The following is a 21,212-nucleotide window of genomic DNA, read 5'->3' as shown; positions in this document are numbered from 1 at the left end:
AAACTCAAATTACAATCTTGGTAAAGTACTTGTCTCAAGTCTCATCGATATTCCTTCTTATATACCTCGTGTTTATTACAAACAAAAAAAAGCAAATTTGCTATAATTATCTAATTGATATTAATTAAAGTTAAAAAGTTCGTATGTTTGGGTTTGATGAGTTGTCTAACTGTAAAAATGAGTTGTAAGATGCTTGTGGATAGCTGATTGATGAGTTTGAATTTCCAAATTTTTAGTATTTGTTTATAAACAAAGTGAATATTTATTAAAATGTTGTAATACATGATTTATCAACAATAGTGAATGATAAATTTATTGATTAAACTTTCAAAAAATTGATAAACAATTATGCAAAAAAATTTATGATCAAATTATTTAAAATTTGCACCTATTGCAAATGGTTCTAAATAAATAATAACATTAAATTTTAACTATTTAATAATAAAAAAAGGGATTCTATTTGTAAAAAATATATTTGAGTAACAGAAAAGTGAATAGTAATGCCAGTATTTAGATATAAAATAGCGTAAGGACAGTTGGTATTATTTTTTAGATTAAAAGAACAATTGAAAAATCAACTGATTGTTAATTTTCTTTGTAATTTGGATATACAATTTATATATCACGAAATGAAGATGGTATATGAATAATTCAGTGAGTATCAAATTAAAAATCGCTAACCCGACCTCCATGCTGCCAATCTCCCCATTTAGTTGGTTCTGGTTCACTATCTGGTTGAAACTCTCCAGTTTTTGGATTAATTTCAATTAAAAGAGGATCTTGAAATTGATTTACATTCTCTTAAAATAATTTATGAAATTATTTAAATCATTTCATATTTTAAAAATAATTTATTTGTTTATTTTCACTTACGAGAAAATATTTTTAACTTTTCACGAAATTTTTTCATTCTATCAGATTCTTTAATTTTTTTCATTTTTGACATATTTATTAATCCATTAGATAAATTGACATCTAAAAGTTTTTTTAAATTATATAATCAATAATAATTATTCAATACCGTGTCTCTTACCTGTCGACAACAATTTGATATCGATTTTTTTTAATGGATTAATAAGTTTTCTGGAGAACATAATAGTTGTTAATTTTGGAGCAATCAATTTTTACAAGATAGAATTAATAATAACGAAATGATAAGTCCAATAAATTAAACTCACTTGTTTATTTTCACTTGTTTATCAACCTAATTTCAATTTAATTCTATATTTATAATATTTTAAAAATCTGATACACGACCTTTTCGTTCCCAATCACCATAACGTGTTGGTTCAGGACCTTTAGGTCCTCCAATTTCTCCTGTTTCTGGATTGGTATTATTAGGAAATGGTTTCAGAGGTTCTTTTTCCTGATAAGGATGTTTTCCTTCTTCGAATTCTTCCAGTTTATCTATTCAGCAATGATTATTTAATGATAAAATAACTGTACATTGTGTATTATTGAATTAATATTTTTGTCGCTAAAGGATAAAATTTTAGAAAATTTAGCTATAAATATTTTCTATTTTTACATAAATAATAAACAGATTAATATTTTTCTAAGAATCAACATGACAATTTTTATCCCAAGATCATAATATTTTTGTTACCTATTGGAGTAGTTTCACGTAATTTTTTCCTAAATTCCTCTAATCTCTTACTTTTTTTTTCATTTCCACTATCATCAGTTGCTAGAGATCGTATAGTACCTATAAAATAATTAAAAAATTAAAAGCGCCGTTTCTAACGATACAAAATTGACATTTTGAAGGTTAGTTTTTTATAATTTGCGGATCGATAAAACAATTACCATTATTAAATATATATTTAATTGGTGAATATTTAGTTGACAACTTAATCGTACGAAGCATCTTGATAAATTGTTTAAAAATAAAATTTTAATTATTGCTATCGCATTTTTTTATTAATACATCTAGCTATACTCTTTATCACGCGTGTAACAAGTTTGTTTACGTTTCCATATGATTGGAGTAAAATAAGTGATGTCAAAATTGACAAGCGTTTAGTGCAATTAATAATAGCACCTATATTTACTCTACATCTACAGGTAAGATATTTTTTTAAATCCGTTATGTAAATCAAATAACAACTATTTTTTCTTTCATATTCGTTTATGTATTCGAACAGATCGAACTTGTTTTAACCTCTATTCTTTTAAAAAAAAACTGAAAAGATAACTAAAAAATTGTATTTAATTATTTGCAAATTTCAAGTTCTAAGCCTTATATCTTTAAATTAATTATCCTTAAAGAAATTATAAAATATTAATAAGTTTTATAGTAATGTTGAAATAATGTGTCAGTATCTTCTTTACTGTTAAGACTTTGACAAGCATCATCTACAGATCTAGCTATTGTTGGTGATCCACAGCTAAAAACACCAATTTTATTTATCTGAAACCAAAAATCATTTTTACAAATGTTGAAATAAATTATTAAAAGAAAATAATAATAAAATTATTATTGAGAGTAATAAATACTTACATTAAGATGAATTCTTTGAATTGCTGAGAAAAATTGAGCAAAATTCGGTCGTCCAAAATGAGTGACTGCCATTAGACCAGTAAATAATGATTTATTTGACACTTTTTGAAAATGTCTTTCACAAATATACTAAAAGCAATTCTATTTGTCTATTCATTATATTCCAAAATAAGTATATTATATAAAATCATGATAAACTTACTAATAATATTGTTCTCAAATCAAACTTTTGATAGAATTGAGTAATGAATATATGAGCAGAAATCATATTATTTATATCAGCCTTTTCAATATCTCTCAAAATATCTACCATCCATTCAAACTGTTTCTGACTTCGAGTTACCCAAATGAAATAAATCTGAAAAAAAGTTTAACTCAATCATTTGACTTCTTTAAAAACTTACAGTTACATCAATCTTTATCTTTATGCAATGTTTTTTTTCTATTTTCTGATTATTTATAATGATACATTTAATATTGATAAAAAATTTTTTTTACTTTTTTACAGCTTATGTTTATACGTTGATTGGATTTATACACAATATCTTTTAAAATCGATGCAAATGGAGTAACTCCAATCCCTCCTGCTACCATGATCGACAAGTCGTACTTATCCCAATTTTGATGAGATTCACCATAAGGACCATCTATATGGATCTATTTTTAAATTAAATCAGTAAGTAAATTTTAATAAATAATTATTATATAATAGCTTTAAGAATAAGCATTATAAAGTCTAATATTTTGCATACTGGTGGTAGTATTTCAAATTCTCTTCTATTTGGATCTAATTTTTCTCGAAGATTACGTGTCCATGGCCCTACAGCTCTAATATGCACAGACAAAGTAGATTCATGAGGAGCAGATGATAAAGTAAAAGGATGATATTCAGAAGCATCTAATGATGGACAAGAAATTCTAATCCATTGTCCTGATTTATATTTAAAATTTAGTGGTTTTGGAAATATTAAATTAGTAACTCCTGACGGCAATAAATCTGCCCTAAGAAGTGGTATTTCTATCTTTTTTCTTGTCACAGAAAGGGTTTTATCAACGATAAAGAAAATTCCTGGAACTAAGAAAAAATAGTGGAAAAATGGTTCTTGAATCAGTCTACCACTTCCATGTAGAAAAATGAGAAGATAAAACATTGGATACAGCGTATGAGCAAGTGAAAACCATCTGTATAGTTCTCTCTTAACAATTGGAATTGAACAAATATATAATATTCCTGTTATCAGTGTCAGCAGTATTGATGTCATACCAGTTGTTGTTAACCAAGCCCAGTTGTGAAATTTTGGTAATTCATGAGATCTATAATAATTATCAAAGTTATAAGTAAATTTATAAATGGTTGATTTTTTCTACAAATATTAAGTTTAAAAATAATACTGACGCATGGAAATTGTTTCGAAATAAACAAGTCAAGTCATCTGCAGTTTGTGTAGAAATATGATAGAAATTAAATCCATGACCAATGACATGGAAAAAAGTAAAAGTTAATCCCCAAAAAGCCATGTACTTATGCATTTCAAGGGCAGAGTCGAATGGAATATAATACTGAAGAACGCTATCCCTTAAAATAGTAATAATATTTTGACACATCATAAGTAACATGCCGGAATAACAAAACATCATAGCTGAAGCTGATCCTCGAGTTATTGCTACTCCGTACCCCAATATTTGTCTTAATCCTCGATGCTCATTCAATACAGAATAATGATAAACTCTTTCAGCAAAAAATCCAAATAGAATGATAGTCCATAAAGTACACCAAAATATTTGCAACTGTTTATTAGCAATATACTTTATTAGAGGCTTCCAATAACTCTCTTTTTGCTGAGAATGTTGAATAATATTTTTATTTTCATCAATTTCTCGAGATTTTTTATCTGGAGCTTTGGGTCTGTATTCGATTTTTCCTTCCACTCTTGATTTAAGATCAATAGGATCAGCATATAAACTTTCTATTGTTTGTTTTACTTCTCCAATGAATGTAGATCTGACTGTTTTCTTTCCAGCATGTAATTTTCTGTTCGTGCCATCAGCATTTATTTTAAATTCTAATTCAGCATAACTAAGCTTATCATTGAATTCTCCTAGGATATTTTTAAAATCTTCTAGATCTATTGTCTCTTTAGAAGCTATTTGAGCTTGATCCATCATTGAGTGGATAAGAGATTCTAGTTCTACATCTGAAATGTCTACATTTACTGTTTCCATAAATGATTTCAACATTTGAGCGAAATCATCCCTCTTTAGTTGTCCTGTTCCATTGATATCATACATGTCAAACATTAATTTTAATTTATCATCAGCTGTACCATTCAAAAAGAGAACCAACATATTTAAAAATTCACGAAACGAAATGAATCCATTTTTGTCTGTGTCTACTAAATTAAAAATCTAAAAAGCAAAATGATTTTATTATTCATGTGTTTAAAAAGATTTAAATAAAGAAATATATATACCTTTTTAACGAATTCAGAATCTACTCTCATACTAAGAGCTTCAGCAAATTCTAACAATGTTAATTCAGTATAAATAACCTCCTTAGCCACTTTGGAGTCAATAAGTAATAATTCATCTTCTGAATGAGCAATATTAAAAGCCTGAGCAAAAACAACCCGAAAAAATTTTTCGATTTTCTTACGTCTGTCTTTTATAGTAACAGCTTGTTTGAGAATAGCTTTTAGAGTAATGCGAGAAACAAGTTCTCTTTCTATATTGATGTTCATCAAGAATCTTTCCAATGATGCGATCATGTGGTTTCGTAGAAATACTGAAGCAAATTTCAGAACTAGATCGTAATTATGTTCAATTCTTATAAGCAAATATTGACAATTATGTCCAGCGTATAACTGTAAAATGTTTCTATCGTAATTATTTTAAAAATAAAATAAATTACAAGTATAAAGAAAACATTAGATAATTACTGTAATTTTTCTTGATCCATGAAGATCTAAAGCTCGTAATATAACTCCTAATTGATTTTTCACAATGATTTGCTTAGTATTCCCATTGAAAGCTATTATAACTGGTCTGGTGGATGATTTATATCCAATCCATTCATTAGCTAGAATTTTGATAGTATTTTCATTAATTATAATAATTAAAATAATAGTCATCTATGTTTTCAAATTTTTTTATTACCTGTATAAATATTTGATGATTCATTCAAGTTCATGTGGCTTTTTTGTTGATCAATTTTTTTTACTCCAATATTTTTATTTTCTTTCATTCGTATTTGGCAAAATAAAAAAACTGTAAAACTGACAAAGAATAGAAATAATCCAGATAGTGTAAAACAAAATGACCATTCACTGTTTTCAAAATAATCATATGTTTCTGGATCAGTACAAGCATCCACAACTTCATCAGTAACTGGTGGAGCATGAAAACAATTTATTTTAATATTATCAAAAGTTTTACAATTACCTTCTACTATTGTTTGAGATCGAGTACAATTTATATTAATATCATCAATCGAAACAGGAACTTTAAAAATATTAGCAGGAAAATCAAGCTCTCCTACATCAGTAACAGTCAGTAGAATTTGATTAAAAGTCAAATCTTGAATTCTTTCGATTTCTTCTGGTGTAAATAATCCATTATGTGTATTTTCAAACCAAAATCTATCTCCATTTCTAATTCTTTCAAATTGATCAGCTATGATTGTTCTAAATAATTCACCAGGACCATCTTCAGTCTCAAGGATTCCACCAATCCAAATATCAATATCATCGAATGAACTGTTATACATTGTCAAAAATTCTTCTTTAATTTTAGGATGAACGTTTCTAAAGTGATCAATACTATTAACTCTTGGTAAATTATAAGCTTTTCTTGCTGTATTATAATCAGGTACTCCATGATCTCGAGCTCGTTGGATATTCAAAGCCATAAGATCACGCCTGGAAAATTCTAATGGTCCAAAAACGCTTCCTCGAAGATCTTCTACGATTTTGTGATCTTCTTCTTCTGCTAATTGCACTGCCATTCCCATAAGAAGCTTTTCTACGTCTATTGCTCCCTCTAGTCTTTGAAATTTATCAAAAAGTCCATTCTAAAATAATGATATCGCAACAATTAAACAATTATTACTAGTTGTATTATTCAGTTAATATAATCTTGATTAATACCTCAGACATCCAATAATTATTGCAAGTTCTGATAGCTCGTTTGCTCAGCTTCAATTTACATCCAAATTCTCCATAATCTCTCAAATAAACTCCAGCAGGTACTAGCGTGTGACCAAACCGAAAAGCAGCTGATTGGAAAAACTGATCGATTTGTGGATTAACAGACGCATCATATCCTTCGTAGTCAGAAAGATTCATTCCTAGCCATTGAGGTAACCAGTCATAGACCACGATTTTTTGTTGAGATGCAATGACCCATTTTCTAGCTTCATTAAATATTTTTTCTCCACCCCATTCTTGATGTATATTTTTTAATCGTTTTGCAATACTATTGTGCCATCGAAACCAAATAATTCCAAAAGTCAGTAGGAAGGGATTTTCATTTCCTCTAGGATTACCGAGTTTGAAAAATCTATCGACTTCTTCTGTGTAGTGACGAGTAGTGTATAGTTTATGGCGAGTTGGAGGTGGAGGATTTGCCATTGGTAAACGAACAGTATTATATTCTGGAAATTTTTCTCCATGAGAAGAAGCAAGAAGTCCATTAGGATCCATTTTTCCATTGGAATACATTCTTAAGTAGTTGGACCAGGCTTTGGTTGTTCCATAAATTAATCCTCCATCCAAAAATGGCGTTATTTCGTTCAATTGCTGACGAGGATTATTTGGGGAGTGTCCTGTAGTTTGATCATAACGAGTTCTTAAAACTGGCATTTTGGTATGACCTGTTTTTTTTGTATAATTATGTCCTTCTGGAATATCTATGTTTATGTATTCTGGTGGACATGCAGGTCTTTGAGCATCTAAAATCTCCTCGACAATATGTTGCCCAAAGAAAACCATCAGCACATTTTTTCCTGTTCGAGATTGACTTCCAATTGTCCCTTTCAATAATCTATCACTAAGTTCTATTGGATTAGGACGGTTTTTTCGGAGTTTATAAACTCCATCTTCATAAGCTGCTGGCCATCTTCTTAATAAAGGTGTATCTACAGCTCCTAGATCAGGTGTCCCTATATTATTATACCATCCATCGTAACCTGGGTACTCAGTTAAAGTATGTGATGATGACTCATCACTTATCAATTCTTCTAGATACACTGTCCTATCAATTTCTTCTGGAAGAATTCTTGGATGGTTTTCTGACACAGATGTATCAATTGGGACGCTGAACTCAGGCTTAAAAAATATAATAAAAATTTTTACTAATATAAAAGAAATTCGATAGATAAAAAATTAGATTATGATACAATTTATTTCAACATTTTTATTATACAAAAATTACCACCTATTCAAAGACAATTACATAACTAATTTCTTACTTCAGATGTTGAATATTCATTTTGTTGATTTTTATCTGTATCCGGTGGCTGAGACTGAGCATGCACATTAAAATTACATAAATAAAATATCAATAATATATATACCGTTTCTAACTTCGACATTTTTTTTTACAGAACAATATCAACGTATTCGTCATTTGAGTACAGTCTGCTGATTAGAGCAAAGGAAACTGAGTTGCTGAATGCCGGCTTTCAAAAGCCTTCCTGCTATATTGTGATAAGCATATATTCTTAGGAAACCATATAAGAATACATTTTATCAGAATTCTGAATAATCAGACAAAAACCATCTGTACGTATTTGAAAATATTGAGTAGTGAGAAAAAAAAACTGAGTAGAAATTTACACAACTCATGATCAAGACTATGTACGAACCTAGACGAAAAGTATTATGGTTTTCGATAATATCACGATTATTTATAATATTTTTACAGTTCATATTTAATTTATTATGTCCTGATCACCATGCAGATGCATTTACTAGTCGAATAAATCCCAACGATCGTATTACTAATTACGATAAAACAATAACTATTTTATTTGGAGGACTGACGAGGTGGGATGCTCAATATTTTATCCATATTGCTAGGTATGGATATACATATGAAAATACATTAGCGTTTTTCCCTTTATATCCAATATCTGTAAGATATGTCTCCAGAATAATAAAGAAAATCTTATTTATTTTTAACGATCAAAGTGTAGTATTGCTAGCGGCTGTTTTAATTAATTTTGTATGTTTTGTACGATCGTCAGTAATTTTTTATGATCTCAGTAAGAGAGTTTTAGGAAACACAACGACTGCTTACAAGGCTGCCATACTTTATTGTATAAATCCTGCTAGTATTTTCTTTACAGCAGCTTACTCAGAGTCGATGTTTGCATATTTGACATTTTACAGCATGATAGCTGCGATAAAGAATAATAGATTTGTATGTTTGCCCATTGGTTTATCGGGAATAGTGAGATCCAATGGTTTAGTAAATTTAGGATATCCTTTGTATTATTCTATCCAAGAATTATTTTTTTTTAGTTTACCAAAAGTAATATCAGAGTATCGACATCCTTCAGTACAATCAGGATTCATTTCAGAATTGTTAAATTTTTTTTCAACACTTTTATGGATGTTTAATACAATTTTATTATCTTTAGTTCCATTTATATTGCTCCAGATATATAATTATATTTTATTTTGTACTGAAAGAATTAATTCCACTGCAGTTCCAAGTCATGTCGTTAATTATGGCCTGATAAATAATTTAGTTATGCCTGGAAACAATAAGTTACCTTGGTGTGAACAAACAGTTCCAGTAGCTTACTCTTTTGTTCAAGAAAAATACTGGAATGTAGGATTTCTTAAGTATTATCAAATAAAACAACTTCCGAATTTTTGTCTGGCAATGCCAATATTATACATCATGTTAAAATGTGCGAAAGAGTATTTTATAGAAAATAAACGTCAATTATATAATTTCGAATTTCTAACAACGAATTCTGTAGAAAAAGTATCGATAACAAAACGTTATCCAGTACAAATGTTTCCATTTGTTGTACATGGATTATTCTTAACAATTTTTTGTATCTTATTTGTGCATATTCAAGTCAGTACAAGACTTCTAGGATCAGCTAGTCCTTTATTATATTGGTTTAGTGCAATTACTATGTCACATAGAGTCAGAAAAAGTGATAAAGATGAGTACGAAATTAATGATAATGCTTATTCGAAATGGAAAGTATTTTTCATGAACCAAAAAAAATATACAAAGAAAGATAAGTTATTTTTAATATATTTCTTAGGATATACCATCATAGGATGCTTTATGTATTCGAACTTTTTGCCATGGACATGAAAATTCCATATTTTCGATTATTTAGAGTAAATAAAATGTGAAACATAGTCAAGACACATTTTAATAATATATATTTGTATTTACTTATTTACAACACTATAGAATTATAGTGACTTGTATTTGTAATCAAAAGGTTGAGTAAATGAAAATGATTTTGCATGTGATGTATTTTTCATTTTGCACATTAAAATATTTATAGTATTTTAAATAGTATTTAATATAAGTTGTAGTAACAACAGCTTTTTATACATGTCAAAGAAATACTTAATAATATTTAATGTATTTTTGTAATATTTAACTTTGTAAATTTTAATAAACTAAATTCTAAACATTTACTTTGATTTCAGTCTTATGTTTTTATAAATAAATAAACTAATGTTTATAAAATATATTATAGTATTGATTTAACATGGGTTAAAATGTTTCTTTTTATGTTTAAGTATTTCTACAGGGGTAAGATACAAAGTTTCTTTACAATCAGGGCATTCATAGGCTTTAGAGTTTGGTTTCCTAACAATTTTTTTCTCAGTCTTTTCAATTTTTTCACCATTCAATAAATTACATGATCTCTGATGGAGTAACTTTTCCATACTTGACATAATCATTTCACAATCACATTTAGAACACTTCCATGGAGTTTCTGCCATTTCAACAATCAGTTTATCACTCCATTCATTTTCCATCAGGCAGTTATATGTAATATTATTCGTAAGTTTTACACCACCTTTAATTGAATTAACGACACAAGGGAAATCATCTTGAAAAGGATTAGGATTAATAATTGAATCATTATATCCTTCACCAACATAAATATTCTTTAAATCAGCTGCTAAAAGCCTTTTAATTGTGTATGGAACTGTGGTATGCATAAATTCAATGAGTTCATGACTAAGTTCATACTCTAATTCACTTAAGTTTTCTTCATCAACTTCTTGACCTTCTGATATTGGTGTTGATTTTCCCAACTGTTTCGCAAGAAGTAAATCCCATTTCTGTCGAATTTTCGTAGCTTTTAATAATAAATTCTGACCACTGTCAGGTATTGGAAATTCTAGCATCAACCAACAGTCACAAACAATCAATGAAAAAATACCATTCGTGTCAATTTCTTGAGCATAAAGCAACAATGTTTGTGCTGCCGGCATTCGAAGTGTATTGACTAGATAAGGCTTTGTAGTTTCAAGAAGAGATAAATATGTGAGTAACTGATGTTTTGAACTCAGTGGAGTTTTAGATTTATATCCAGGAATATTGACAATATCTGGCTCTTCAAGTTGTAAAACCTGTGGATGATTTCCAAAGAAGCTCATGGGATGAAGAGCAACAAAGGGCTTTGCTTTTGTATGAAATAATTGTTCATTAACGGATTTACAGTAATTAAATTCATCTGCTATAGCGAATTGAGGATAAAGTCCACTGCATAAAATTAATTTTAACATTGTTAAATCTTTGTAACTACAAGCAGTGCTTGCGTTCAATAAATTTTGAACTTGTGAATAATCATTTCTCATTCGGAATTCCACGTCTTTAATATCAATCTCTTCATCATCTTCTTTTTCAAGCTGCAAATTAAAGTCATCTACTTTTAATTGTTTTCGTTTTTTTGGAGCAGTTTCTTTGTAAGTTCTCTTGAGAGATTTTAAAATTTTTATTTCTCTATGTCTCATAGTTCTTTCTGTACTAGTCATTGATGAATTAGGTTCGGAAAGGGTTTTTAATAAATTGCAATCTTTCAAAAGATCATTAAACTGAGTCCTTAGCTTAGTCATCTCATAAAATCGCTGCTCCTCTAATCCACGTCTTTTACACCATTTTTTACTGCTGTTACGTTCTTTATAATCTTGACTGCTTACTTGTTTTACTTCCAGCCATTCTCTATAAGCATTTAACAACGTAATAGGATCTCCATGATCTGATTCAAGACTTTTTCGAGATGTTTCACATTCAGAATCTTTAAAAGCTCTATTTGTAAAAGGATTTTGAGTGCTCAGAGCTGCTGCAAGTGATAAAACTGGCTCTACTTGATGAAAAATTGATCCCATAATTAACATTTTTCCTATCGTAATATCAACAGGAAGTTTTGAAAGAGTTTTTCCAATACAAGTAAGTTTTTCATTTTCTGTCAAAGCTCCATGTTCTTTCAAAGATAAAATCGAATTTTCAATACTTTCTGATGGTGGTGGTTCAATAAATGGAAATTTGCGAGCATCTGGTAAACCCATTGCCATCATTTGTAGTAAAAGAGAATCTAAAGGAACTCGTTGAATCTCTGGAGTTGAATATTTATCTAATGCATTGTATTCTTCTTCAGAATAAATTCTGTAACAAACACCTGGTCCTGTTCTTCCTGCTCTTCCTTTTCTCTGTTCTGCACTTGCTTTACTAATCCAGAATTCCTTGAGCCTCTGCATTTTACATACAGAATCATAGCTCATTTCTTTGACTTTCCCACTGTCTGCTACGAATCTTATGCCATCAATGGTGATTGATGTCTCTGCAATGTTGGTCGAAACAATACATTTCCTTACACCTTCTGGAGGATAATCGAAAACTTTGTCTTGTTCTGCAATCGATAGTGTACTGTGGAGTGGTAAAATAATCCAATTATTTTTTTTTTTAGCATATTCTTTTGCTGCATCCACCACTGCAGTTATTTCACTCATTCCACTAAGGAAAATTAATAAATCACCTTTTTCTGTACCTGAAATAGAAAAAAAATTGTATTTTCTCGATCTCTTAATTATTTTATAAAATTACTTACCAGGATATTTTTGGTCAATTATTTGCATGACTTGAATAAAAGGACTTGGATTGAAGCGGTCATTTTTAAACCTTGTGTCTTCGATACCAGCAGGTCGATACATCAACTGAATGGAATATAACCTACCAGGAACTTGAATAACTCGAACATCTTCTTTGGAAAAATAGTTGCTGAATAATTGAATATTTATTGTCGCCGACATCAGAACAAGTTTCATATTAGATCTCTGATGAATCAGACATTTCATGATTCCTAATAAAAAATCCCCATACAAATGTCGCTCATGAATTTCATCGAGAACTATCACATCATATTGAGATAATCCAGTTTCATCAGATACTTGTCTTAGAAGTAAACCTTCTGTGATGAATAAAATTCTGGTCTGTTGATTTTTTTGTTTCTCGAATCTTATTTGATATCCTACTTCATTCAAATTTTCTGTTAATGTTTCAAATGCAACTCGTTTTGCTAAAGAAATACAAGCTATTCTTCGTGGTTGAGTACAAGCAATTCTTCCAAAACCTGCAGAATATAAATATTGAGGAACTTGTGTTGATTTACCACATCCTGTATCACCTGCAATTATCACTACTTTTTCATTTTTCACAGCTTCCACTATTTCATCACGATATTTCGCCACAGGCAAATTTTCTTGACTTTCTCTGAGCTTTTTCAATTTTGAAAATTTTTCTTTTTGTTTAAAATCTAAGTACAAAACAATTATTTCCTTAAATTTAGTCAGTTTAACTTCATTTAGCTCTTCAATTGGAGGAACTCTAGCAAACAATTCATCGGATTTGATATTAATTTTTAAATTGATGCAATAACTTTTATGAAACTCCTTGGGAATACCAATTGAATTTAATTCGAAATTTTTGGAAGTACTTTCCCCAGATTTTTCAAGCTTAGCTTGAAGAGCTTCATATTTTTTAACAAAAGCCCAAAAATCTTCTGGATCTTGAATCAAAAAAGGATTAGCAATAAAAACTTTGTTTAGTTCATACCGAAATTTTATAAATGAAAAGCTATTATTTTTTTCATTCTTTTCTTCTGATATTGTTTGTGAGGGTTTATTTGATGCTCTAGAGTTTGGACCATCATTGTTTCTACGTTGTTTTTTTTCTTGATGACTCAATAATTCATGTGAATCACAATCTTCAGAAATTTTTCTTCGATCTCGTTCAATAGATTTACTCCGTTTAGGTTTATAATTTGAATAACTCATTTGATTCAATATTTTTTCAAAAAAAGACTTCACGACACCCTACTATTTACTGTTTGATACTGTACGTACACACTATATATGCTGAAACAAAATAATGGAACCTAACCTTAAAAGTTTCCTCTGCAATCAAGCAGGAGTCGATGTTTAGAAACGCGGCTTTAGTATTTATATCGCAAATACATTTCAGTAACAATTGTTCAGCCGGGTCCATCAATAACAACAATAATGTCAACCCAATTAATAAAAAACGTTCAAAGAGTATCGAAGCTATTTCAACCAATAAAAATATTTCCAAAAGATGCAACAATAACAGGAGACGAACGAGCAAAAAGTTATAGGGTTTGGCATTTATTTGCATTCGTTATTAAACGATTTAATCTTTAACTATTTAAGATTCATTGATTTAAATGTTTATCATCCACAGCTGATGCTGGATATGGGTTTTATTCATCGAGAGAATCCTGGAATGTATAGTCTTCTTCCTCTAGGATATCGAGTGCTTGAAAAATTGACTGCCATCATCGATAATGAACTAGCAAATATTGGAGCACAAAAAATGCTTCTTCCTCATCTAACTAGTAATAATTTATGGAAAAAAAGTAATAGAATTTTGCCAATGGCACCAGAGCTTTTTAAGCTCAAAGATAGGCATTTGGCTGGATATATATTAAGTCCTGTAAGTCAGTTGATTTACGTAGAAACTTTTACTTATCTGTAGTTTATAAATAATTGTATTTATTATAATAGTAACAGTTTGTTTTTATAGACACATGAAGAAGCTATATCCAAATTGTTAGCAACATCTGAACCTTTAACCAAAAGCCAACTACCTCTCTTACTTTATCAAATTTCTACGAAATGGAGAGATGAAATGAAACCCAGACTAGGACTCTTTCGAGGTCGAGAATTCATTATGAAGGATTTATATTCATTTGATAGTTCTTTTGAAAATGCTAAAAGTACTTATGAGCTCGTTCACAAAGCGTATGACAAAATTTTTTCACAACTTGATATTCCTCACACTATTGCTAACGGCAGTACAGGATTAATGGGTGGATCTTTATCTCATGAGTATCATTATTTATCAGATATGGGTGAAGACGTAATTCTTCATTGTACTTCTTGTAATGAATACAATAATGCTTCTTTCATTCAAGAGTCAACCGAAAATGAAGAAAATCCTACTTGTAAAAAGTGTGGTGAACAATTTATAAAAAAATCAGGAATCGAGGTACCATCTTTATGAATTTTTTCATAATAGCATGAAATTAATAGAAGATAATAATCATAATAATTAAATATTTCAGGTTGCTCATACATTTTTGCTTGGAAATCATTATTCTAAAATGTTTGAAGCAAAGTATATATCCCAGACAGATCATATTCCATACGAAATGGGTTGTTATGGTATTGGATTGACAAGACTGATGGCAGCTGCAGTAGAAATGTTATCAACAGAAGAAAGTATCAAGTGGCCAAAATCTATCACACCTTTTACAGTATGTCTTATTCCTCCAAAAATACATAGCAAAGAAGCTGAAGCAGATCACCATGTTGACAGAATAATTGAAATGTTAAGTCAGAAAAATATTGACTTTATTGTTGATGATAGAACTAATTTAACTATTGGCCGACGAATGGTTGATGATAAAAGAACAGGGTTTCCTTACATTCTTATTGTAGGAAAATCTGCAACGTTACCTGAACCTACATTTGAACTTCATGATCTACACAAAGCTGAACAAGCTGATATGAGCATGAATCAGTTGGATGACTTTTTTGATAGTATAAAGAGAAATGTTTTAAGCCCAAGTAATCAAGATGAAGGGAACCAAGGAGAATCGAATTTGAAATTAAAATCACTTTATGTTAATATTAGCACTATTGGTAAATAAGTAAAATAAGTAGGTAAGAATAGATTAAAGTCATAAAATGACTTGTTTATTCATATTAATGTAAATTTTTATAATTAATAATTATTATCATTAATTATTGTTTTACTTTGACTTTGACTCTATGGTAAGCATTACACAATAACCCTCGAAGATTCCAAATATTTTCAAAATTCTCTGGTTGGACATTATAAGAAGCATCTACTGCTTTAGCCCAAATTTCAATTTCAGGGTTATTATTATTTTTGTCTATGATATGTTTAATAGGAATATCTGCGTGCCACAGAGTCCAGGCCCAATGTCTTCCCTCTTTTGCGTTTTCATCATGGATTAAGTAATCAGCTGTATGCCAAGTTTTTCCTTTGTCTACTGTCAAGTCAACTCGGATAATTTTTTTTCCTCCTCCAGACCAAGCATAGCCTATGATCAATTATTTAGTAATATAATGCATAAAAAAATTGATCGAAAAATCCAATCGTTAGATATAAAATAAAATTCATGTTTATTTACCTTTAACAGAAATTTTTCCATCTTTAACAACTACAGTGTCTCCAGGACATGGATCACAAATAGCTGAAGTAACAGGCATATCTAAAATAGCTGGAGACTTGGAAAAGTCTACATTATGCCAATCGATGTTTGGAGAAAATCCTTTATAATCACCTCTTTGGAATTGTGAAGGACTTTCTTCTTTCGATATCACAATTCTTGCTAGCCATTTCACATTCCTAGCACCAACTACTCCTGGAACTATTGCACGAATTGGAAAGCCGTGATCTCTTGAAATTGGTTGACCATTCATCTCATAAGCTAATAAAACATCAGCTCTTGGATCTAGAGCTCGTCCAATAGGAATACTTCCTCCATAAGGAGTTCCTGATGGATCTAAGTCTAGACCTTCGAATTGAATGTGCTTCCATTCATCTTCATTAATATTTAGGTCTTCTAATACATCACAGAGACGTGCTCCTGACCAAGTAGCATTTCCTACTGCTCCTACTCCCCAACTTAAACCTTTTAGTGGTTTAATCTGAAAAAGATTTTTTTAATATGAATTGTTTAGTAAAAAATTTTAAATATTTATTAAAAATAAACTTTAATAATTTAAGGCAATTAATTACAGCATTCATTTCTGATCTTCGATTTCCTCCGCACATTATTGATGTTGTAATTGAGTATTTTGGATATTTTTTTATAGATTTAAAATCCAATACTTTTTTTGTATTATCTTCTATTGAAATTTCTAGAGTATAATTTTTAATATCAATTTCAGGAACCGGTAGATGATTTCGAACATAGAAAATATCTCTAGAATAATAGTTAAAATAATTAATATAACATACCTTTGGAAAATAATTTGTATAATTAAAATACTAACGAAGGAGTTATAAATGATTCAGCGAGTAAAGGAGCTGGTGTTTCCCCACAAAAAGGTTTTGGTCCATTTACTATCAAAGCTTTATGCCTTTTAGGTTCATTGGCATATGGATCATAAATTTCTTCAGTTTTTATCGTTTCGGACTCTTCACTTGTGTCTAAATTACCAATTCTCATTGACTCTAAAAGTTCATAAATTTCCGGCGCATTATGATTAGCAAATATCATCCAAAAGGGTTCAATTGAGGCTCCAGCAGCCATCATAATTTTTCCAGGTCCTCCAGGATGCTGTTGTATGAAATTAGTTATATCATAAACTCCTTCTTTATAACAAACCCATATACCATCTTTTTCATTGTCATGTTTTCCGACTTCTTCTGCTGTATAAGTTTTCAAGTTTGGCTTCTTTACACCTGGAGCTACGTTAGTGTTTTTAAAAGCGTATGCAGTGTTCTTTTTTGATATATAATAATAGTAAAATCCTAAAATTGAAGAAAATACTGCTGCATTCAACAGGTAATGAGAGTAATTTTTTTTATCATGATTGGAAGAATTCGACGTATTTTTTCTGTATGAATGTTGTTGATGAGACGTAGTGTGTAAATAATTAACAGTATTTTTTAACAATCTGTTACTGAAAAACAATTAAAATGTTATTAAAACATATTTTTAATTTACAAAATAAATATGAATATGTTCATCATTTTAGTAAAAATAAAAAAATTATTACTTACTTAGTTCGATGTAAATTATTATTATAAACAATATAAAATATTTTTGATTTCCAAGACATTATTGAACTTTGAAATAAGCTACTCTAAATAATAAATTATAAAAGATAATTTATTTATTTTATGTGGTGCATGAAAAAATCAATTGGTATTGATTCTGAATCATAAATAATTTCAATGTATACAATCAGATATTAAAATTTTATGGAAATTTTTATTGTTATAAAACAAGTATACATTTTTTATTATATTTCACTAATATATTTCTTTAAGATCATTTGTTTTTTAGCAAACCACATGTAATAGCATATTGTATATCTCAAAATATCTTTTTTTCCCATTTTAATCGAATATTGAGATATATACTCTTATCGTTAGTATGTAGATGTGTGATGCACGTAACGGATAAGTAAAAATAATGAAAACATGTGTCCACTGTCAGCTGAGAAGCTTTTTAAATGTATTTGTGAAGATCGAACTAATCGGTGTTTGATATTTTTTCATGTAGTCACGGCGCCCTGTCATCTCATCATTTTTAAGGTTATTTGAGTTGGAGTATTTAAATCAAGTTCATTCACAAAGGCAGGTGGTAAAAGCTGTTGTTGAATTAAAAAAAAATAAGTTGAGTGATTAAATATTTAATAAAACAATATGTAAACAATAAATATATTTTACAAAGAGTATATTTGTTGAAAAAAATAATTTTTTAATAATTGTTAACGGATTTAACCTTTCTATTTTCGACATTGATATTATGTGTCTTTATTTTTGTATCTATTTTGGAAAGTAATATGTTAAACAATTAATAAAACATATAATGGCTATGAGAAAAAGAAGTGGATCTGGCTCGAAACGCCAGCATAAAGGAAAATTAATTCCTATTTATGAAAGTTTGTTTAAAGGAGAAGATGTAACCTTGGGACAACCTAATTTTTGGAATGAGTTATTTTTAATTAAGCCAATTGTAAGTAATATTAATAAAATACTTATTTAATTTTTTTAATAAACAATTTTAACAATACACATGACATATTGAATATTGTATGAATACTTTTTTTATTTCAGGTACCTCATATTGAAAGTGAAATTTTGAAAATGACAATGGACCAAATGACAATTAGTAAATCTAATTTGAATTCATTAGTGGGTCACTGTATAGACACATTAGTAGATGAACATCCATTTCGAGTTGTCTATGCCTTACAAACTTTAGCTGCTGTAATTCAATCGATGTATAAGAAAGTTAGTCAAAATGATTTCGAATTTAATTTAATTGACATCCTTGTGGGTTTGGATGTTGCAGAGCAGCGAATGACAACATTAATGCAGCATTGTAATAATTTTCTAACTGGAGAATATCCACACAGTTTGAAAGCTGTTTGCCTTAAACTCTTGTTAATAATTGTGACTGGAATGGATAATTTAAATCAAAACAATTTACTAGAATATGTAATGGTTAATGGAGTTTTTGAATCATTAATTCAATTATTAAAACACACGACAGCTCGCAACCGCCATGGAAATGATGCAGTATTGCTTTTGACCCTTTTAGTGAATTATCGAAAACATGAAAGTAATAATCCCTATATTGTGAAGCTTTCAATTCTTGATGATGAATTAGCTTTGAATGGTTATGGTCAAGTCATTTCAAGTTCTTTGACAGAATTTTGTAGACTTTTTGTACAACAAAAAGCAGAGGTTCAAGCATCCTGGCTTTCCTCTCTCACTAGTATAGTGGGAAGTATGTTTGTAGGTGAAGAAGAAGCTAAAACTCAACAAATTCGTGCTAATAATGCTCTACTTCTTGCTCTTTACGAAGCAACTCATTTAAATAGAAATTTTGTGACCACTCTAGCCTTCACTCAGAATGATACAAGTGCTCCACCGTCTCCAAATAATACTTTAGGACATAACGCTGTTGCTCCTGGATCACAACCACCGGATATTGTCGCTCAACCTTTCAATTTACTTGCTATATTTCTACAATACTGCTCTATAGTTATGCAAGCAATAAAAACTGAAGCTATTTTGCATAATGTTAAATTATGTTTCTTAATATTAAGCTGCATTGCGGAGGATCAATATGCTAATAGCCTGATGCATGATGGCAGTTCTGCATTTCGAGTTCAACTGCATCGAGTTCCTATGCATCACAGAAAACTTTATGATAAAACAGCACCAAGTCAACCTTTAGCTGCAACACTTTTAGATCTGCTTGTAGAATTTATTACCTCACATATGATGAAAAAGTTTCCTCTAGAGCTTTATCATCAATGTATTGGAGTACTACAGAGATTATTATGTTACCAGAAGAGATGTGGGGTACGACTTGGATACCAGTGGAAAAATCTTTGGACGGCTTTATTTAATTTATTGAAATTTTTAACTACTCATGAAGCTCATTTCATTAAGAAGATGAATATTTTTCCATTAGCAATACAGGTTTGATTTTTTAAAATTATATTCCACTATTTATAAATCATCAAATTTATTATTATTTATTAATGAACTGATTAATCTTAAAATCATAAATTTCAGGTTGTTAACATTTTAAACTTGTTCATTACTTATGGAGATACATTTTTATCATTGCCTGAAAGTTATGATGAATTATTCTATGAAATAATACGAATGAGACTCATTTTCACCAATTTAAATGCTATGGGTAAGCATATAATTAATAAAAAAATTAATTTATTATATTTGTGAAACCAAAAATTTATATTGTATTATTTAAAGCTTTGAGATACTCTACAATGGAGACGTATGAAAATAAAGAGCATGCCTTGAAGCTCATGAACAGTCTTGTTAATATACGAGATATTGTTAACCATTTTCCACCAAAGATATCTGCATGGCTGTCTAGCGAAAGTCTTTCAACTCCAACGGAGCAACAAATACTTGAAATTATTATTCAAAATTATGACTCACTTGCTTTAAAGCTCCAAGATAATTTAGATCAATATGAGAGGTATTCTGAGAAACCAAACCATACTACATTTTTTGAAGAAATGGTAAACACAATATATTAAATTACATTATTTATTGTTTATTATTAGTAAATAAAATATTGATGAAAATTTTCAATTTTCAGGTAACTTGGGTTATAATTGATACTCGATCTTCGATAGATTTAAACTCACTTGATACCCAAGCTATTCTTCAGGAGCTTTCAAATATTTCGTAACGTTTAACTATTTAATATGTCAATTTCATCATTACCTTTGAATACAACTTATTTAAGAATAAATATAAGAATCTTGATATTCTAATAAGAATATAAAAAATGAGTGCAAAATACATTTTTCAATATTATTATATAAATAAAAGTTAAAAGTGTAAAAAAATGTATTGTATAATATATTGCAAAAACTGAATATTTAATTATATA

The 21,212-nt window shown here is 29.3% G+C and overlaps 8 protein-coding genes across 9 annotated transcripts; 3 read left to right on the top strand and 5 right to left on the bottom strand.

The window, feature by feature from the left end:
* Positions 1–464: 464 nt before the first annotated feature.
* On the bottom strand, positions 465–1,223 carry LOC118069221 (succinate dehydrogenase assembly factor 4, mitochondrial-like). The gene is made up of 3 exons (XM_035087189.1): positions 1,034–1,223; positions 874–975; positions 465–800 (listed from the first exon to the last, which is right to left on the bottom strand). The coding sequence occupies exons 1-3, from the start codon at positions 1,092–1,094 to the stop codon at positions 667–669; spliced, it is 297 nt and encodes a 98-aa protein (XP_034943080.1). The 5' UTR covers positions 1,095–1,223; the 3' UTR covers positions 465–666.
* LOC118069220 (succinate dehydrogenase assembly factor 4, mitochondrial-like) lies at positions 1,165–1,947 on the bottom strand. The gene is made up of 3 exons (XM_035087188.1): positions 1,807–1,947; positions 1,607–1,705; positions 1,165–1,407 (listed from the first exon to the last, which is right to left on the bottom strand). The coding sequence occupies exons 1-3, from the start codon at positions 1,865–1,867 to the stop codon at positions 1,238–1,240; spliced, it is 330 nt and encodes a 109-aa protein (XP_034943079.1). The 5' UTR covers positions 1,868–1,947; the 3' UTR covers positions 1,165–1,237.
* On the top strand, positions 1,929–9,968 carry PIG-V (phosphatidylinositol glycan anchor biosynthesis class V). Of its 2 annotated transcripts, none has more exons than XM_035087181.1 (3): positions 1,929–2,064; positions 3,009–3,176; positions 8,100–9,968. In XM_035087181.1, the coding sequence occupies exon 3, from the start codon at positions 8,339–8,341 to the stop codon at positions 9,833–9,835; it is 1,497 nt and encodes a 498-aa protein (XP_034943072.1). In that variant the 5' UTR covers positions 1,929–2,064; positions 3,009–3,176; positions 8,100–8,338; the 3' UTR covers positions 9,836–9,968. The 2 variants fall into 2 exon arrangements, with proteins under 2 accessions (XP_034943072.1, XP_034943073.1); XM_035087182.1 differs by lacking the exon at positions 1,929–2,064 and adding an exon at positions 2,873–2,905.
* Positions 2,228–8,169, bottom strand: LOC118069208 (dual oxidase 2-like). Its single transcript, XM_035087170.1, has 11 exons — positions 7,965–8,169; positions 6,643–7,821; positions 5,654–6,566; positions 5,437–5,576; positions 4,972–5,361; positions 3,897–4,906; positions 3,253–3,814; positions 2,999–3,157; positions 2,703–2,858; positions 2,501–2,629; positions 2,228–2,410 (listed from the first exon to the last, which is right to left on the bottom strand). Exons 1-11 carry the CDS (start codon positions 8,085–8,087, stop codon positions 2,282–2,284), a joined length of 4,890 nt encoding a protein of 1,629 aa, XP_034943061.1. The 5' UTR covers positions 8,088–8,169; the 3' UTR covers positions 2,228–2,281.
* A 113-nt stretch (positions 9,969–10,081) lies between the features above and the next one.
* Positions 10,082–13,884, bottom strand: LOC118069209 (probable ATP-dependent RNA helicase DHX34). The gene is made up of 2 exons (XM_035087171.1): positions 12,597–13,884; positions 10,082–12,536 (listed from the first exon to the last, which is right to left on the bottom strand). Exons 1-2 carry the CDS (start codon positions 13,819–13,821, stop codon positions 10,240–10,242), a joined length of 3,522 nt encoding a protein of 1,173 aa, XP_034943062.1. The 5' UTR covers positions 13,822–13,884; the 3' UTR covers positions 10,082–10,239.
* A 70-nt stretch (positions 13,885–13,954) lies between these two features.
* On the top strand, positions 13,955–15,803 carry ProRS-m (prolyl-tRNA synthetase 2-like protein, mitochondrial). Its single transcript, XM_035087183.1, has 4 exons — positions 13,955–14,160; positions 14,246–14,497; positions 14,588–15,052; positions 15,129–15,803. Exons 1-4 carry the CDS (start codon positions 14,047–14,049, stop codon positions 15,714–15,716), a joined length of 1,419 nt encoding a protein of 472 aa, XP_034943074.1. The 5' UTR covers positions 13,955–14,046; the 3' UTR covers positions 15,717–15,803.
* On the bottom strand, positions 15,731–18,127 carry shop (shopper). The gene is made up of 5 exons (XM_035087178.1): positions 17,825–18,127; positions 17,092–17,724; positions 16,835–17,021; positions 16,224–16,743; positions 15,731–16,133 (listed from the first exon to the last, which is right to left on the bottom strand). The coding sequence occupies exons 1-5, from the start codon at positions 17,881–17,883 to the stop codon at positions 15,811–15,813; spliced, it is 1,722 nt and encodes a 573-aa protein (XP_034943069.1). The 5' UTR covers positions 17,884–18,127; the 3' UTR covers positions 15,731–15,810.
* A 120-nt stretch (positions 18,128–18,247) lies between these two features.
* On the top strand, positions 18,248–21,197 carry LOC118069212 (armadillo-like helical domain-containing protein 3). Its single transcript, XM_035087177.1, has 5 exons — positions 18,248–18,785; positions 18,887–20,263; positions 20,360–20,486; positions 20,561–20,835; positions 20,916–21,197. The coding sequence occupies exons 1-5, from the start codon at positions 18,639–18,641 to the stop codon at positions 21,006–21,008; spliced, it is 2,019 nt and encodes a 672-aa protein (XP_034943068.1). The 5' UTR covers positions 18,248–18,638; the 3' UTR covers positions 21,009–21,197.
* Positions 21,198–21,212: the final 15 nt, after the last annotated feature.

Source organism: Chelonus insularis, unplaced genomic scaffold (genome assembly GCF_013357705.1).
Source record: "Chelonus insularis isolate UGA/USDA-ARS -01 unplaced genomic scaffold, ASM1335770v1 contig_406_pilon, whole genome shotgun sequence".
In the NCBI taxonomy this organism is placed as follows: Eukaryota; Metazoa; Arthropoda; class Insecta; order Hymenoptera; family Braconidae; genus Chelonus; species Chelonus insularis.
Note: the sequence above shows the minus strand (reverse complement) of the source record. Positions and strands in the feature narration are given on the sequence as shown.